General features: G+C 41.9%; 3 protein-coding genes and 9 non-coding genes across 18 annotated transcripts in view; 9 read left to right on the plus strand and 3 right to left on the minus strand.

The window, feature by feature from the left end:
- The window catches only part of ZBTB37 (zinc finger and BTB domain containing 37), a 31915-nt gene extending 31562 nt beyond the window's left edge, over positions 1-353 (minus strand). For 2 of the 4 annotated variants that reach the window (XR_011163887.1, XR_011163886.1), the window contains exon 1: positions 175-307. Coding sequence is in view for 2 of the 4 variants with exons in the window: in XM_069065547.1 (XP_068921648.1) it covers positions 175-298 (124 nt within the window). In the remaining 2 variants the exon portion in view is untranslated. Of the gene's footprint in view, positions 1-174 lie in introns of all 4 variants that reach the window. The other 2 variants (XM_069065548.1, XM_069065547.1) reach the window with 2 other exon arrangements.
- A 576-nt stretch (positions 354-929) lies between these two features.
- LOC138144254 (small nucleolar RNA SNORD74) lies at positions 930-1007 on the plus strand. Its single transcript, XR_011163895.1, has one exon. It is a non-coding gene; the product is annotated as a small nucleolar RNA SNORD74 (small nucleolar RNA).
- Positions 1008-1575: 568 nt separating this feature from the next.
- LOC138144262 (small nucleolar RNA SNORD75) lies at positions 1576-1637 on the plus strand. The gene has a single exon (XR_011163902.1). It is a non-coding gene; the product is annotated as a small nucleolar RNA SNORD75 (small nucleolar RNA).
- Positions 1638-2088: 451 nt separating this feature from the next.
- Positions 2089-2159, plus strand: LOC138144260 (small nucleolar RNA SNORD77). Its single transcript, XR_011163900.1, has one exon. It is a non-coding gene; the product is annotated as a small nucleolar RNA SNORD77 (small nucleolar RNA).
- A 737-nt stretch (positions 2160-2896) lies between these two features.
- On the plus strand, positions 2897-2959 carry LOC138144255 (small nucleolar RNA SNORD44). Its single transcript, XR_011163896.1, has one exon. It is a non-coding gene; the product is annotated as a small nucleolar RNA SNORD44 (small nucleolar RNA).
- Positions 2960-3367: 408 nt separating this feature from the next.
- On the plus strand, positions 3368-3432 carry LOC138144261 (small nucleolar RNA SNORD78). The gene has a single exon (XR_011163901.1). It is a non-coding gene; the product is annotated as a small nucleolar RNA SNORD78 (small nucleolar RNA).
- A 534-nt stretch (positions 3433-3966) lies between these two features.
- On the plus strand, positions 3967-4047 carry LOC138144265 (small nucleolar RNA SNORD79). Its single transcript, XR_011163905.1, has one exon. It is a non-coding gene; the product is annotated as a small nucleolar RNA SNORD79 (small nucleolar RNA).
- Positions 4048-4263: 216 nt separating this feature from the next.
- On the plus strand, positions 4264-4346 carry LOC138144256 (small nucleolar RNA snR60/Z15/Z230/Z193/J17). Its single transcript, XR_011163897.1, has one exon. It is a non-coding gene; the product is annotated as a small nucleolar RNA snR60/Z15/Z230/Z193/J17 (small nucleolar RNA).
- A 316-nt stretch (positions 4347-4662) lies between these two features.
- Positions 4663-4742, plus strand: LOC138144267 (small nucleolar RNA SNORD47). Its single transcript, XR_011163907.1, has one exon. It is a non-coding gene; the product is annotated as a small nucleolar RNA SNORD47 (small nucleolar RNA).
- Positions 4743-5035: 293 nt separating this feature from the next.
- On the plus strand, positions 5036-5114 carry LOC138144266 (small nucleolar RNA SNORD47). Its single transcript, XR_011163906.1, has one exon. It is a non-coding gene; the product is annotated as a small nucleolar RNA SNORD47 (small nucleolar RNA).
- A 356-nt stretch (positions 5115-5470) lies between these two features.
- Positions 5471-17835, minus strand: LOC138144212 (heme-binding protein 2-like). The gene is made up of 8 exons (XM_069065556.1): positions 17698-17835; positions 11281-13361; positions 8796-8860; positions 8356-8471; positions 7610-7745; positions 6607-6772; positions 6255-6447; positions 5471-5952 (listed from the first exon to the last, which is right to left on the minus strand). Exons 4-8 carry the CDS (start codon positions 8428-8430, stop codon positions 5908-5910), a joined length of 615 nt encoding a protein of 204 aa, XP_068921657.1. The 5' UTR covers positions 8431-8471; positions 8796-8860; positions 11281-13361; positions 17698-17835; the 3' UTR covers positions 5471-5907.
- DARS2 (aspartyl-tRNA synthetase 2, mitochondrial) overlaps positions 15015-18144 on the minus strand; it is a 39199-nt gene continuing 36069 nt past the window's right edge. For all 4 annotated transcript variants that reach the window (XM_069065554.1, XM_069065553.1, XM_069065552.1 and 1 more), the window contains one exon: positions 15015-18130. In XM_069065554.1, the coding sequence (XP_068921655.1) occupies positions 17910-18130 (221 nt within the window). In that variant the 3' untranslated portion in view covers positions 15015-17909. The remainder of the gene's footprint in view (positions 18131-18144) is intronic.

Genomic DNA, 18144 nt, shown 5'->3' on the forward strand with positions numbered 1-18144 from the left:
GGAGGGGGTGGGGTGGGGCGAGAAAGGTCGCCCCGAGCTCCGGGGTCGGGCCCCCCAACCAGGGCCGGGCTGAGGGGGGGCATGGGGCGGGGCGGACCCGAGTGGGCCGAGGGAGAGAGGGGGAGGCCGGGGCGGAGAGCCGGGGCCCGGACCCCGCCGAGGAGCAGTACCTACCTCCGGGGGTGGAAATGGGCCGGAATGGGCCGGAACACCGTCCCGGAAGTGAAACCCCCCGCCCCCTCCCCCCGAGCGGGCGACGTGCCGGAAGGAAATCACTCACCCTTACACCGCCCCCCATCCTCCTCCTCCTCCTCCTCCTCACTTGCCCCCTCCCCCATTACACTCCTCCCCCCCTCCCTCTTCCTCGGCTCTCCTCCGCTCCACTTCCCAGGCCACAGCCCTGTGTCACGTGTACCCCGCGAGTCCCGCCCCCCGCCGCGGGCAGGAGGAGGGGCCACGAATGCGAGGACGGGCGGGGTTGGGGGAAGAAGGGGGCGGGGAGACGGGGAGGGAGGTGCAGGTGGACCCGGCCAGAGGGAAGGCGAAGACCAGCCGCTGCCTTCAGTTCCCGCTCTTTGGCAGAGGCGGGGCGGGGCGGACGTCGCGGGGGCGTCATGACGTCACTCCACCTTTATATAAAGGGCCTCGCGGCGTCAGCTCTTTCTTTCAGAGGCGGCTGCGTATTTCTCTTCTGGTAAGTCCTCCGTATTTATATGCGCTCCAGCCTTTGCGGGCCTGACGTTTGTGGGGTCGGCCGATGACTACCTCCGCGGCCCGGGAGGCGAGCTCATTTTGAACTGCGTCTTCAACAAACGTTGGAAGGCACCGGGTTGTGTTCGGGGCGGCCCTGGGGTGCGAGGCCTCGGGAACCCAAGAGGCCTCACCGCTTTATGCTGAGGCCGCTATGGGAGAGGCGGCTGGCTTTCAGGCCTTGCCCTGTGTGATGAAAGCAACGTTGGTAGGGACATCTGAGACTGCTGATGAGTACCAACGTCTCTGATGCGGGGCCTGGGCCGAGGCTACGTAGGGGTGGGGGGGCGTCGTGGCGCCCAAGGCCTCGGGGCCTGCCGGGCGGCCACTGGGACTCCGCCAAGTGAGCGGGTGACTCACGGGCGCCTGGGGCCGAAACCCAGCGATCACCGCGCACGGGTCTGGGCGGGAAGACCCGGCCTTTGGAGCCGCGCTGGCTCTGGAGCCCCGCTTAGCGAAGGGGCCGAGGGTCGGGGGTGGGGGGGCGGCGGATGGACTGGGTTAGGAGATGGCCAAGACTCGGGCCTGCTTCCGACCCGCGTTTTTCATTCATGGACCGAGTTTGGGTTGTAAGTGAAGGAAGAAGGCTGGACATGGAATAGGTACTGAGGTTTTGGTATCACTTTGCATAGATTGGTTTCCACAAAACCTTGTTTGTGATTTTTAGGCATGGAGCTCGGAAAAGCCGAAGGGGGGCATGCCCCATGCTGGCTTCCAAGGTAAGCAGCCCAACGGGGTTTTCAGGGAGCTTGGGGCCTGGGGTTCTTTGTGTGGTGGTTGGAGGTGCGCACAGCGCTCAGCAAACATGTCAGATGTTAAGCCTGAAGCCCGTGATGGTTCAGAGTAGTGGACAGAAGTCATTTCTGACAACGTTATACACTGAGGCTTTAACATGGAAGGGGAGGTTCCGGAAGCCTCCAACCCGGCTTTTTGCAGTGTTAAGTCCTTTTGTCTGTGTTGCAGTTGCACATGGTGGATGAAGATGAAGTTGCTGTTGCTGATGTAAGTGTTGGATACCTTTCAGTGAACATGCAGCTTTGGGAAATAGTGTCTTGCCATTTAGTGTCTGGCCTAATCTTAAAGCTGTCAAAAGCATGAACGACTGTGCTTTAATGATGAGTTTTTATTTGCTACTCTTGATCATGAATATGATGAGAACTATTACCACCTTTTTCTTACACTGAAGCACTCAAAACTATGCTTAATTTGGAGGCTTGTACACAAGGAAATAGTTATTAAATGCTGCTTATTTCTCTCCCTAGGCTCTGAAGTCTTACAATCACAGGCAAACAGGTAATCACTGTCTCTAGTGAACACTTAAATGACATAGTAAAACAGATACTATGATGGTTGCATAGTTCAGCAGATAGAATAGTGAAGAGTGCTTAATCTTATTATCTGATATGTCTGTTTTATAAGAAAATTTGCTAAACTTTACACAAAAATCAAAGGAATAATTTTTTTTCTTTCCCACATTTACTTTTAGGAATGACAACTGGAAGTAGAAAGGGTAAGGCCTAAAGTCATTCAAAATAGATCATATGGGGAAACTGAGCTCAAGTGCCATTTATAAGTAAAGGCTATTTTAGGCCTATTATAATAAAAACTTTAAAGTTTGAAAAAAAATTAACACTAGAAACACTAGGGACACCTGTTGACAAAACTTATTATTTTACTTTGAAGTAAACATTTGGTCCTACCTCTTATTTCTTATGGGTGAAAAATTGCACTGCAGCTTACCTCCTCCCAGGGCTTTAAGGATACTAATGTAATGATGTTGGTTGTACCCTTGTCCAGTTTTCTGTTGGGTATGTGACAAATTTGAGGCTGTGATACTTTTGGCTTGTTCAGGGTTAGTTCACCAGTTCAGGTTTTGCTGGTATTAGTGTACAATTAAATTTTTTTGGAGGGGCAGTTGGGGTTAAGTGACTTGCCCAAGGTCACATGGCTAGTTTTTGTGTTTTAAGTGTTTGAGGCCTGATTTGAACTCAGGTCCTTCTGACTTTAGGGCTATTGACTGCACCACCTAGAGGTTCCGTATACAATTAATTTTTAAATGTTATTAATATTTAATTTCCTGTTACCTAGGAAATAAATGATGTAATTTCATAACTGAGTTTCAGGGAAGTTGTCCTGCAGTCTTAAGCCTGTATGATGATAAGCCAATAGACTGACTTTATCATGGAGGTCTAATTAGCTCTAACTGATTTCAGGCACTGTTTTAAACTCTCAATACTAATTCTTGTTTGAATGTTACTTAGAACTAATATTGATCTCTTTTAGGCATCAGCTGAATCTTGAAGTTGCTGCAGTTGGATTATTTTGTGAGTTTTTTTAAGTTATCTATGAGACAGTTAAATTGATATAAAGTACTAGTGCAGGAAGAGTTGCTGTCAGATTCAATTTGATTAGTTGTAAAAGAGTCCATAAATAACTGTTATGGAATTTATTTGTGAAATGGGAATAATTGAAGATAATACCCTCCCCCTTTGAGAGTATATGGATCACTTCATTTAAAGAGCATCTTTTCAAAATGTACAGCAATATATTCAATTTGGATTTTGCAAGGATTATTTGGAAATGAAATAACCAATTTTCTAAAGCCACTTAACAGGGTTTATAATGATGTCTTCAAATGTCTGACCTGAAATCAGCGTGTAGATGAATCATAGCACTGAAGTGCCCTGTAATAAATAAAGCAAAACCTTTGTTTCTCTGTGACAAAGTTACATTTAATAAAAATTTTTGGTTTAGGTTTCCCTGGTCTGTCCAGACACTGATTATCACTTGAAGAAACGGGTAAGGAGATGAGATATTGGTATTAACTGGGTAATTTTGGAAAAATGTATCCAATGGTTATCTAGATTTCCTCAAGAACTTTATTGTCCTTGTGTAAAATTTAAAGAAGAAAGATTTAATGCATGCGGAAGGAGCCTATAGTACTTAGATTTTAACCTTCCTTTGGTATGCAATCTGGGCTGTAGTTGATCCATTTGTAAAATGGGCTACCAATTCTAAACTTTAAAGGAAGTCCTAGTGTATGAAGTGATTTTTGAAAAAGCAGGTACCAAAGGTGTTTTTAGATGCATCACTAAGACTAGTTCAAATGACTTGTCATTTTTGTGTGTAATATACAAGGAGTATATAAAGAGGAAACTTGGCTCAAAGATAGGTTAGTCTATGAATGTTATGGGGCTGTAGAGTTGGCTCATGATGTACTGTTAGTGATGATTTATATAGTAAAACAATGGGAATCTCTCTGAAAGAGAATGAGGATTTTATTTTTCTGAAACAGTACAGTTTTTGAAAATGTGTATAGACTGGACAGTTTGGCAAAGACTTCCATTTTTATTTTGTGTGTTTTTTTTTTTTTTTTTTGCAGATGGAAAAGAATTGGTCTGGGGTAACTATTGGTAAATAGTATCTTCTTTCCTGAGCCAAAGGTGATTATAATTTAATAAAATTTGAGAAATAGCAACCAGATTACAATGAGCTAAAAGGGGTGTCTCAAAGTTGATACAATGATGATAACATAGTTCAGCAGATGTATGGTGGTGAACACTAGATTTGTCTTTCGCTCCTATCTGATGTATCTGCTGTTGGAGACACCAGGACTGTCTTTAATGCCTGTAAGTCATTGCCTTAAAGTAATGACTATGCCAAAAATGATTTTGATTTTGAAAAAGGCATTGAGGTGTTTTTTTTGGGGGGTGGGCAATTGTACTTTGCTGCTGCAGTAAATATTCTTAGAATGAGTGTTTTTTTAGCTTATACTGTTTTCTTTGGATAACTTTGACTTGTCTTCATTGCACTGTGTATTTTTTTTTTTCAGCATAAAATACCAAGGGATTGGAGAAAACCTGGTAAGTGAGATTTTAGATCATCCAGTTGGATATTTGAGTCTTTAATTGTAACCAGTGATGTAAAGATTCTGCCAAATGATAGGATGTGATTTTACTCCTAAACCGTTCCATTTTTTTCACACTGAGGTTACATTTAGGAACATGAATGCAGTTGGCAATATCTTATTAATTATCAGGAATTTTATAATCATGTGTTTTGACTAGAAATGGCCTGAATGTGAGGGTATGGGAAAGTTGCACACATGTAAGGGCAAAACAAGGAATTCTCTGCATGGTAAGAGTCCAAATGTCCAAGTTGCAACCTTCTAAAGTTTTGTTATCCTTTTATAGATTTGGCAGAATCGTCAGGAACCTAAATACTGTGGAGAAAGGGTAAGATCTCTTTATCTAGATTTTGTTGATCTTTTGGGTGGCAACTTCTTAACCAGTGATGTTAATGATTCTGCCAAATGAAATGGCTATGATTTCACCCACAAACCGTTCCACTTTTATTCTGAGGTTAATACAGAAATAAATAGTTGTTGCAGGCATTCAAGAACTTTGGTTAATATTACCTTTTTTTCATATAGGAATGCTTTTGATGAGTAGTCAGAAACAAGACTGTTGGCCTAACTTCCAAGTAAGTTAAGGGGAGAAAAAAATAAATCCCTTCCCTGCCTTTTAGAACATGATGACATCATCCTTTACTTGAACTCTCTCACTGATGAAGTGATGAGAAACTAAGGTCTGATTAGGATAAAATTGGGGGAAAGTATTAAGCTTTTTTTTTTTTTTTTAAACTAAGGGTGGCCTTTTTACATTTACAGGTTAGGACCTTTTTGGAGATCTGAGAAGTGGAACAAAACACCAGTATGCTGTTAAAGTGTACACAACAGAATTTATTTTAATAAAATGACATTGCACGTTAATTACTGTAATAATTTTCCTTTAAGAACTTAAAATAGATAAAAAGCTCAGCTCACTTAGCACCATTAAAGGGAAGGATGATCTATGGCATCCACTCTAGACTATGAGGTATACTTGGAAGGAAAGAATATTTAAGTGACATTAGAGAACGTTGAGTATTCATAAACCTCACTGAGTGAGCCTGTCATTTTGAGTAACTAGGATATTTTTTAAAGTAACCATTTTTTAACAAGAAAGGTAGAATTTTATAGAGTTTTTTAAGTTTGCAAAAAACTACATATTTGACAAAAGAACTTGAAAAGGAATTGCAGGTACATACACAGATTCACAAGGTGCAAGTCAATGGCAGTTGAGGTCGGTGCCCAGGTTTTCTTCACTATAGTGTCCATTAGACTAGAAGTTTGCCAATTTTTCCAAGGAAGTTCTTTGCCATCTGTAACTCAAATATTTTCCACAAAATGACTACCTGGACCCTTTATTTAACTTGCCCTCCCCATTTCCCATGAGATTTGTGAGTTTTAATATCTTTATACTAGGTATCTTACTTGAAAGATGATATAATTCATAAGGAACTGGGTGACCTAGAAATTCTCATTGCTTCACGAATGAACCTAGCTCTACATGAAGCCACTGATGCTTCTCTGTGCTCCCCCAAAACTTTTGCCACCACTTTATAATATAGGTTTGGTTTTATTAAGGCTAAGATTTAAGTTGGCACAAAGAGTAATCCCTTACCCACAACCCTTCTAGCTCTTCCTTCTTGAAATACCATACTTCATTATGCCTGTTGAAGAGTCTATAGGGGCTGTTATAACCAGCAGTGTAGTAGAAGTCAGAATGAAAGGATTGGCCCTCTTTCTGCAAAGTATCTGCCAGAGCTTTTGCTTCTTTGCTGTATTTTTCCACAGAAGCAAATCCTCCAAATGACCTGTAATAAGATGTAAAGTCATAGCACCTTAAATTGACATTCTATAGGGAAATGGTGTTGATGGAAACTAGTACAATGTAGGGTGAAGTCCTGATTACACATTGTACTTCCATGCCACGGGGACCTCGACCTCACTGAAGTGGAAGCACAAATAGCTACCTGACGAAAATGGCTGCTCCTTTCCTCTGCTCAAGGAACACATCCGGGTCTGTGGGCTCTGGTGGAGAACTCTGGTGCTTAGTTGGTACAAAGAAGGAAACCTTGTATTCAGTGGTGCCAGGCTGCACCAGGCAGGTCACTGGCACTGTCATCTCAATCTTAGTCTCTGGTAAGAAAAAACTCAATAGTGACTTACATGTATCCTGCTAAAACCATGAAAAGGGCATTAGTTTGAAGAGGCATCAATGTCTTTGCCTTGGGAGCCTTCAAGAAGCAGGTGATAAAGAGGGGCTTGGATGTTTTGATAACTCATTTGAATTTGGGTAGATTACTGGTTTAGGGTACTGTAGCATAGTGCAATAAGGGTTATGTATGTTTTATGTAGGAAAAAGTTAGACCTGTTATTTAAGGAAAAATAGCACAAGCCAGTTACTGAGTGAGTATACATGTAATACACGTATTGGTGCTAACAGCCACCTTGAGGAAAATTACAAAAATACCAATGTTGGCTATCTGGGACAGTTATGAGAAGCTGTTACCCTGGTTTATAGACCTGGAATATGACCAAAAATAGCTTAATATTTTAATCATAGTTTTAAGGACAGTCACCTTGGGCATAAAAGTTATGCCACTCCACAATTAGCTGTAATTTTGTGTTAACATAAGCTCTGGCTAGTTGGCCAGATGGACAGGTTGGAGAACCTACTTAAGGTGAGACCTTAGCAGTTACCTGTTAGGGGATTCAGTACAGGTCACTGCCTTTAAATCGCCTCTACTGCAAATCTGCCATCAGATAGTGGTAGCAATTTATTCTAAGAAAAAGGGCGAAACCAGGTTTGGTTTTGTAATCCAGATGGAGATAGAAACTTAATAGCCTTAGGCCTTTTACATAGTTGGTCTTGTTTATGGAGCCCAGCTCCAGATTTAGGAATACCACCTACATTGCTAAGAAAGGTCATTTTGGGTAGAGTTTGGGGGGTGGGGGGGTTGAGCAGCTGGATACCTGTCTCATTCTCTCCCTGCATGTAGTGGAAGAGTTTCCTGAACCCTTGACGAAGGGCCTCCTTCTGGCTCCCACCTGTGATCACAGTGCTGGCCCATAGGCCAGCCTCATAATGCCGGAGTTCACACCCGGGCACCTGGGAATACAACCATCTTTCAGGATGTGCTCTGGTGGACAACCATTTATTATTTTTATGTTAGTAAGTGGCCTTGTCATACCAGCTTCCCAAAAGCTGAAACTTCAACTGTCAAATCCTTATCTGATAGATTATAGAGACCCGTGAACAAAACCAAAACCAAGTCCTGCACCCCTGATGAACAGCTTAATCAGTAGCCTCTATTCTTAATGTTGCGGATAAACCCTGGCTTCAGAATCTGATGCTGATGAGGTAAGGTCTTAGAACATGTGTGGTGAGAAAAAAGTCAAGGGACCTAAGGAGAGGGGAACAAACAGTACCATTGCTTAGACCTCGTCTTGACTGCCATATTCTGTGATTAACCTCTGTCTAGCCAAATACTGAGTGTCTTCAACATCCATTACTATTTTAACCAGGCAGGGTCCCTACCATCTTGGTAAAATGCCTGTTGATTTGAATGTAGACTATGACCCAGGAAAAACCTTCTAGTGTCAAAACTACCGCAAGCCCAGGATCCTTTTTCAATTGGCTTCATTTCTGCAGAAACCTATGATAAATCTTATTTCACTTCCCACCACAATTATCTATCCCAAATTCTGACAGCATTTACCGAAACCTTGGCTGGACTCCATTTAGGTGACTCTAAGTTCTGCGACAGCAATGACTTTTTTAAGGATCTGATCATGATGTCCACTTCACAGGAAAGAGGTGCTTGAGTGGAGTTAGCTGAAAGAACAGGCAGAGAAAAAGGAGGTCTGATGTCCAGGAACTGGTAAAGGATCACCTTTCATAGGATTCGGCTTTTTCTGTCTTCTCTACTTTTAAACTGGACAGGATAGTCTATCAAGAGAAGAGCCACTCTTGAAATCAGTCTCCTGACAGATTGAAAGGAAGAGTAGTTGTGATCACCCAACTGCTCTTTGAGAAATTATAAGGAAAAGTGTCTTTGAAAGGTTAGAGATGGATAAAAGTAAGATTTTTTTTTTGGAGGGGGAAGGCAAGGCAATTGGAGTTAATGACTTGCCTAAGGTCTCATGGCTAGTAACTTACGTGTCTGAGGCCAGATTTGAACTCGTCCTCCTGATTCCAGGCGGGTGCTCTATTCACTGCGTCACCTAGCCACCCCAAAAGTAAGATTTTTTTTTTAACATGGGAAAAGGTGGCCTCTGGAGACTATTGGCAGACTAGTTTGATAAAAATCTTCAGCAAAACATTCTAGGGTAGACTATTGAATAGATGACTTGTGAGCACATGGAAAAGAAAGGTGCTTGGTAGGAGCCAGAATGTTTGCTAAGGAAAGTCATCCCCAACATGTCCACACTTCACTGGAGTTGCTGGACTGGTAAGTATGGAACCCTTGACCCTTGGAAATCTCTTTTCAAGGATATCCTTGAACAAGAGATGTGATTCAGGATGATAAGGAGTAGCCCAAGAGCGGCAAGCAGCTAACTTCTTGGCTCAGAAGGAGGCACGAAGACTGACTGGCCCAGTCTCTTAACCTGTCTCAGCTTCTTTATCTGTAAAATGGGAATGATAGCAGCACCTGCCTCCCAGGGTGGTTGTGAGGATAATGGGACATTTGTAAAGCTCTTAGCTAACCTTAAAGTTTATTATAAATGCTATTAATATCGACTGGTTGAATGACTCCAGAGTGATAATAAATGAGCGCTAGATGGAAATCTATTGGTAGTGGGTCATAGAACTGTCAGACGCTTTGTCTGTTCAACATAACTTGAGTTTTAAGGTCTACAGAAATGACAGGTCGGTAGAGTAGGCTGTTGGCTGTTTTACAGGCGAGGCAACAGGCACAGAGAAATGATCCGACCGCCAGTAGTCCTAGCATTTATGTAGCACTTTAAGAGGTGTAAAGTGCTTTGCAAATATAGATTCTCACAACAGCCCTGAAGACTAGGTGTTATTATCCCCATTTCATATGTGAGGAAGCTGGAAAAAGCAGAGAGGTGAAGGGAGCTGCCTAGAGTCACACTCAGGTCTCCCTGACTCCAAGGCTAGTGTGCTTTCTGTTATACCACAGTGGTTGCCATGTTATCAGTAAGTTAGTGAAGATACAACAAAATGCTTATCAAATTTGCAGTTACTTCCAAGCTCAGAGCTGCAATGTTTTTTTCTTTTTGGAGGGGGAAGGAAGGGCAATTGGGGTTAAGTGACTTACCCAAGGTCACATGGCTAGTAAGTTTTAAGTGTCTGAGGCCGAATTTGAACTCGGGTCCTGCTTACTCCAAGATGTGCTCTATTCACTGCCACCTAGCCACCTCAAGCGGTAATATTTTTGGGAGCACAGTCAAAGCTTAAAATGTTTTTTTAATCGGTTGCGACTGTGGGCTGAAACTAATAGCTTATAACTTCATTAAGACTTTTGGTACAACTTGTAAAATGTTAGATTTGATATGAGCTTGATAGTTTTCATTTGAAAAAGACATGGGAAGGGACTTTGAGAATGGAATGTGGGGTCACCAACTTGGTGGTTTGGCTCAAACTTTTTCTTGTTTACAAGGGAGGGGTGTGTGTGTGTGAGAGAGATAGAGGAGGTTTACATCCAGAAATGATGTAAAAGTGAAAAGAATCCATTAAAAATTTTTACCTACAGACTCATACATACAGTTAAAAAGAACCTTAAAGATACTGATTATATCTTAGTTGGCCACAAGGTAGCAGTGTGATGCAGCTGTCATAGAAAGGAACATAGGTCATTCAAAAACAAACCCAAACCCTAAACTGTACATGGAAATAGTGAGTCAAGTCCCGCTTGGCAGCCAGCGTTAGCTGTTTATGAATTCTTTTCCAATAGACTGGAAAGTTCGGAAAGCCTGCAGCGGCAGTTGAATGACTGAGGGACAAGAGATAGGCCGAGCTGTGTCAAGAAAACTACCCTGCCAGTGGAAGCTGACTGGCTTGTTGACTGCCAAGTGAAAGAAGAGACGGAGGGAACACCAACATCTGAGAGAAGATAGTGCAGGAGGAGTAAGTTTTAGTAGGATCCCTACCACTATTTCCAGTGTTCTATTTTCACTATTTTCCATCAAAGATGTATAAAAGAGGTGAAAATTCATAGGATCAAAGGTCTAGAGATAGAAAAGGGCTCTCAGAGATGGATCATCTCACCCAATTTCTTTTTACAAATAAAGAAACTGAAGCCTAAAGAGATGAAGTACCGCACTCAAGTTAATATAAAAATGGAGAGTCACCCTAGACCTCTTGTTGCTATTATTTTTCTTACCCATTGAAAGAGATTAGCACTCACAGATTCTCAGTTACTGGGCAGAGCAAGGATGATAGACGAATAGGCTGTAAGCTTTCCACTCTTACAATCTCAATGCTATTATTTCAGTTCAGCCACCAGGGAGGATGGGAGCTGATCAGTCTAATTTATTTGGGTTATTTTATATTTGACTTGTTAAATCAACAATTTGGTAACAGCCTTCAAACAATTTCCAGAATTAAATCTTTCCTCCCCCTCCCATACCTGCCCCAAGTCCTAGAATTGGAAAGAGATTAAGGAATTGTAAATACTCACATCTCCAAACACTGGTCACTGGTCCCTGTTTTCCAAAGTGCAAACACATATCCAGATGTATGCCCTCGTATGTGTGAGAACACTTATGTCACTGTTGCAAGACGAGGACACTCCTTCCACTTTCTATTGGTGCAAACTGTTACAAGAAGCAGAGCATCCTAAGCACCAGCACCCACATATGGGTTGGTGCGCCATCTGCTTGATGAACGCAGCCTGAACAAAGCCTATTGCCATGGACAGTAACAGGAGCACAAAGGGAGGGTTTATGAGCCGCTGTTCTCAAGCTTCAAGATTCAGAAAGCTGGTATTACATAATAAGACAGCTTCTGTTCGCCTCCTAGCCCATTAGGACGTAGATGACACTGCCTCTGAAAGGACCAGCTCCTAGGTTTCATCTTTTCACAGCACTCTAGCCAACTTCCTATGGCAAAAGTGCACTACGGTTGGTGGAGTTTCCTCTTGGTGTGCTCCCATACCAATGGAATCACAGGGTCTGGATTAACAAGGTTTTACATTAGGTTGCCTGGAAAAATAAAGAAGATGAGACCAGAATCTGGACTAAGAATTCTTCAGTTTGACTGGCTCTATGGGAGCTACTTTACTTTAAATGGGGAAGAGAATGAGCATTTATTAGTTTCTACTACATGCCAGGCACTGTTACGTGGGAGGCAATTGGAGTTAAGTGACTTGCCCAGGGTCACACAGCTAGTATCTGAGGCTGGGTTTCAACTCAGGTCTCTCTGACTCCAAGGCCAGTGATCTATCCAGTGCCACCTAGCTGCCCTGTGTTAAATACTTTTTGCAAATGTTTTCTCTTTTGATCTTCACAACAACTTTGCAAGGTAGGTGCTGTTATTATCCCTACTTAACAGCTGAGAAAATTGAGGCAGATAGAGGTTAAGTGACTGGCCCAGGGTGGTAAGTGAGGCTGAATTTGAACTCAGGTCTGCCTGATTCCAAGTCAATTGCTCTCTTGTAGCTTAAACTCAATAAAAGAATAATCACCACTTACTAAGATTGTACTGATTTTCAGGAATAAACTAGTGAGGTATAAAGACAGAATATAAAATAAGCAGAGGGCCTCGGGTTTGCTTTAAGAGGAAGGCACTCCAATTCCATGGCTTAGACCTAGTTGATTCAGGGCCATGTATAGTATGCAGTTTCTGCTTTTCCCAAACATGACTTCAAAATTTTAGGGTATGATTTAGAAATGACTAAAGACACAATATATAGACTCAAGACAACAACCATTAGTCAATATGTATTTAAAGATGCCTTTCTCAGTACTGATTGATGGTACAATAATGATGCATCTGATTCCAGCAAACATACCAGGTGTCTGAAAAAATGTCTGCTGAAGAAAATTCTTATTTGCAACCTGACCTTGCCTAAGTTCTTTCATCCTGGGCTTTGAATTCAGGCAAGTTTGAGTTAACATATCTAAAATAGCAGCATGACCTTGGGCAAATCACTTGGATTAGTCACTAGTACAACACTTTCATTTTAGAGATTAGGAAACTGAGGCTCAGAGAGATGAGTTTGGGGGTTGGAGTTGGGGTCTGGAGTGGGTAGGAGTGGCTATCATGGACAGTAGCTGCTAGAGGAGGAAAAACATTTATAGCAGTATTTTTTTGGGGGGTGTGGTTGTTGTAGCAAGGAACTGGAAACTAAGTATCCATCAATCGAAAAATGGCTGAACCAACATATCAGCATATCATAGGATTTAGGGCTGAAAGGGGCTAGAGTGGAACACTGTATTTCCATAAGAAATGACAAATGGCAGATTCAGAGAAACCTGAGAAGACCTGAGAGGATTTAGAGTGAAGTATGCAAAACAAGAAACAATTTACAGGACAATTACAACAATGAAAACAATGTGAGAACAATGCCCAGATTTCAGGAGACTGATGATGTAGCATGTTTCTCAGGTCTTGGCAGAGAGGTAATGGCTGTTGTTCATCCTTCAATTTTGAAGAGGACCAGTGACATCATGGGTGATGTCTTGACTTGCTTGTGAATTATATCTAAGTGAGGCACAAAGTAGCAACACAGCCTCACTCTCTCCCAGAGTCATTGAAGTCCTGTGGTGAGACAAAAGTCAAGACAACTGGCATTGGCCTAGGATGCAGTGGATGGCCTTGGATGACCACAGCTTCTGGGAGCCACAGGTGAGAGTGAGGCAGGAGACACCAAAGGAGGATGAATGACCCTGACAAGTGCTAATCTTCCTTGAACACCCCACAGAGTTGACGACAAAGCCAGTGTGCAGATTGTTTGGCCTTTATACCTGTACTAGTGAAGGGAGAGCTATTTGGGGGAAGAGTTGTGGTAACGATGCAACAAAAGAGCATCGAAGAGATATTGGAAACATATAGAAGGGGGCAAAAGGAAGTTCAGAAGGAGACATTGGAGAGAAAGGGAATTTTGCTACTATCATGTGAACTTTTATATTCACTTAAACAGAAGCTCAATTTCCCATGCACTCCTCTTTTTTGTTCTTATACATAAAAGTTTATTAAATTCATAATAAAAAATATTAAGAGAAAAATTCTAAGGGGCAGCATTGGCAGGAGTGAGAGAAAGGTCATTTGCTGTTTGGATTGTATAACCTGAACCCTACCTGTAAGAAAAAATCATGGGATATGGGATAAGGCAGTGTGGGTGGACCTTGTGAAGTGCTAACCTAGTTTCAATCCTGCTTCTGACACCAGCTGTGTGACCCTTGGGCAGTCACTTAACTTCCCTAAGTCCATTTCTTAATTGTAAAATGTGATTATGGACACCTTTGGTAGAGACACTTTATAGGGTTGTTGTGAGGCTCAAAGGAGATGAAACTTAAAGTACTGTACAAATATTAGTAATATTATTAATCTAAGTATTATTAGCTGGAGGCCAAGGGCCTCTAGCTAAAGGAAATGATGAGTTCTCTTATTAGCTCCAAAAGTCTTCATGGAGGAGATAAGACTTTCAGCCACTGTTCAAAGTAGAGGAGATACAAAATAGTGAGAAAAGGATATGGGCGTCTATTAAGTGGGAAATGATATTTTAATAGATGTATCTGACAGAATTTTACAGCCAACACCCCCCCCCCCCCCCCCAAAAGATCGAATCCAACTTTCTGTTACAGAGGAGGATAAGCTTCTGTAGAGAAATACAAGTACTGTGTGCTCACCTTGGGCATTACCTGCCAATCCCTTTCCTTGGAAGTAAGGAAACAGTATGGGGACAGCCAATCTTAGAATGACCCATACTTAAGGTTGGTACAAAGGGCTCTATTAATATAGAAAGACCTAAACTTTTAAAAGGAGAAGGGAAGGGGGATTCTTGGAGTAAACAAATCAGTTGCATAGGACCATTGTTTCTAAAGCAGAAGGGCATAAAAGCGAATCCATCAGACATGGGAATAGAAGTATCAGATGACAACAAGGAGAAATTGTTCACAGGACGAGGATCACTGCAGGACAATGGATACCACTGTTCTCCCCAAGATGTAGCAGTCAGCCTCTCTCCACCTCTCCTACCCCCCTTTTAAGCATGTATGTTACACAGTTATTTCTCAGGGTTTTGGCTGGAATCGAACATTTTGGCTTCAATTTGGAATCAGTTTAAGCATTCCCAAACTGATTGAGAATTCACAAATTCCCCAAAAGCTATTAAACTGTACATGCCCTTGACCAAGTGATACATTTAGTGGGTCTATACCCTAAAGAGATCAAAGAGGAAAAGGACCCATATGTACAAAAATATTTATAGCAGCTCTTTTTGTGGTGGCCAAGAATTGGAAACCCATTAACTGGGAAATGGCTGAGCAAGGTATGGTATATGAATGTAATGGAATACTACTGTGCAATAACAAATGATGAAAGGGATGGTTTCAGAAAAACATGGGAAGACATATGAATTGATACAAAGTGAAGTGGGCAGAACCAGGAGAACAATTCACACAATAACAATAATACTGGAAAAGTAATTAACTTTTAAAGACCTAGTAACTGTTCAACACAACAACCAACTACAATTCCAAAGGACTCATAGGAAATATCCTTATATGTCCATATCCTGATAGAATGATGGAGCAAGAATGCCAATTGAAGCATGTTCTCTTCCTTTTTTTTGGGGGGGGGGGGGTGGAGTGAATATAGCTACTGCAGGAATTTGTTTTGCATAACTACACATATATGTAATATGTAAAGCCATATGTAATGGCTTTTATTTTTCTTGCTTTCTCAATGGGTAAGGAAGAGGTTGGGGGGAGGGAAAGAATCTAAAACTGATAACCAAATAGAATTGAATTTAAAAACAGAGATTTCCCAATATACCCTATTCTTTTTTTTTTTTTTTTTGCCTTTTGGAGGGGGGAAGGTAGGGCAATTGGGGTTAAGTGACTTGCCCAATGTCACACGGCTAGTATACCCTATTCTTGAAATTGCCCTAGGACATCTTAAAAGTTAAACTGCCCGTGGATACTTAGCTTTAAATGACTAACTAGAGACAGTGTGATCTGGTATGTAGAAAGACAGAAAGACTTATTGGGATGGAGTCCTACTACTTTGACCCCAGGCAAGTTATTTAACTTCTCACTGTCTCCTAGACTAAAGTCTTGGAACACCTACCCAACTGTGTGTCTGCTGGGGAGGAGAGGTGAGGACCTTTCTGTATCTGCAGAATCACAGTTCTAGTTCAAAAAGCAAAACCCCCCAAATTTAAAAGTGGTAGAATATTACTGAATTTCAGAATAAGCATTTTTGGGTAGACATGAAAAGGACTCAGGCAATATGACTAAATTCTCTGGGATCTAACGCTGACCTCTGAGATTTTTGGGATACTAATAGCACGCTGATTATGATGCCAGGCTTGAGTTTTTGTCAGTGTGTAGCAGGCATAGTGAATAATATCAGGAAATGGGTGATTACATGTTGATGAAAGAGAGGGAGTTGGAAAAGATGGGGCTGCTCTGCCTAATGAAGGCTTCTGTTCACTTCAGAAAAACCTTCAGTTGGTACAGAACAGGAAAACACAAGTACCTTTTATGTCACCATCGAAGTGCTCCCATGAAAAATTTTCTGGTCATCAAGTGCCCACCAAAGTAAGGTGAGACATTGTTGGTTGGCAAGACAAACTTGAGGGAAAGGCACCATCTACTGGTTAGCCAACTTTTCTATAGTATAATCCCATTCATGTTATGTACAATTCAAAACATAGTCGAAGATAAATTTTATTCACCAAAAAAATTTTTTTTTAGCTGACTAGATCATAAGCCCAAGATTGATATCTCTCACCTGAAACCTAATGAAAAATAGCCAGATATATCAAGCTGTTTTAAAATTCTGGACCAAATGCATATTGTCCAATTTAAGGTGAGTCAGGGAAGTATAATTAATCATATTCTTGTTTGTATTTCTGCTGTCAAGTCTAATCATTAATTAATTGAATCAACCTTCTTCTGTTTCTTTCTTTTTTTTTTTGCTTTTTTTTAGAGAGGGGAAGGTAGGACAATTGGGGTTAAGTGACTTGCCCAAGGTCACACGGCTAGTTTTATGTTGTGTCTGAGGCCGGATTTGAACTCAGGTCCTCCTGACTCCAGGGTCGGTGCTCTATTCACTGTGCCACCTAGCCGCCCCACTTCTTTTGTTTCTTTAGTACCATTAAGGTCACATTTATATAGTGCTATTTTATAGGCCATGGAATGTTTTCCTCATGATAATTTAGGAATTGTAGCTGAATGTCGAGAGTCCTGACCCTACAAGGCACAGGTAGTGTGGCAGTCAGCACTTGAACCTTGTGTACTTTCTACTATGCCATTCACATCTTAATAAGTACTGTCATATAGTGATGCTCCTAATCAGGGCAAAGGATCACATTTAATGATTAAATTATTATTCTTTAAAACAACATAAACAGCTGATTTACAAATCTGTTGACATTAGTCTTTGCTTGGGCTTTAGTCATAAATATACAACTGATTAGCTGCCCCTATGTATATATATATTTTTGGTAATTAATAATAGCACCTAACAGATACATAGCACTTTAATTTTTCAATGGATATTATTTAATCCTCATAACCACCTTGAGAGGTAGGTGAACAAGAGGTATCATGATTAGTTGGCAGAGAAAGAAACGGAGGCTGAGAGAAGTGAGATGTCCCTGGGGCACCTGGACCTGGAGCTGGGCCTCTGGACTAACTTCTTGCCTGGTGCTCGGTCCCCTCCCCTACACTGCAAGTGAAACTACAGTTTAGCCAGTTCTCCCAGGGTGATGATAAACCACACCATCCTGACCCTACGATCACAGCAGCTACAGCATTTTCCTGGCATATTTGGATTGTTTTTGCTCTAAAGGATGCATGGGTACACTGGAGAGCCACAATGAGTGGGCACAAAGCCATGACTGATCTCAGAGAGGAGGCTTTCTCACCTGCCCTTGCCATCTGATGGGCACAGAATCTTTCAGTTTGTGACACGAGATGTGCTCTATTACTCAGAGAAAAGGAGACACCCTCCATGTGTTCCTCTCCTTCACTGGTTATCTGGACATTTGCTGGACTTCCTTCTTTCCAAAAGTTCAGGAGTTTGGCCCAAAGCCAGCTTTTCCGAGGGATCCTCAGTCTTGACAAGGCTTGGAAGGACCTACTGTTGGGAAGACTCAGTTTCACAGATGACGGACTTGACATCTTTTCTGTCTGTGACTTCTGGCCACTTGACTTGGATATGGTAGGACTCTATATCTTCAGGAGATACGTAATCCGGGGCATTGCTCATCAGGTCATGTCCCCGGAAGGACTTTGGAAAGGCAATGACATCTCTTATGCTTGGTGCTCCAGTGACAATGCACACAAGTCTATCTAGCCCTGTAAGTGAAACC

Source organism: Petaurus breviceps, unplaced genomic scaffold (assembly GCF_028583685.1).
Source record: "Petaurus breviceps papuanus isolate PSGF00001 unplaced genomic scaffold, PetGlider_PUasm1.0 90692, whole genome shotgun sequence".
In the NCBI taxonomy this organism is placed as follows: domain Eukaryota; kingdom Metazoa; phylum Chordata; class Mammalia; order Diprotodontia; family Petauridae; genus Petaurus; species Petaurus breviceps.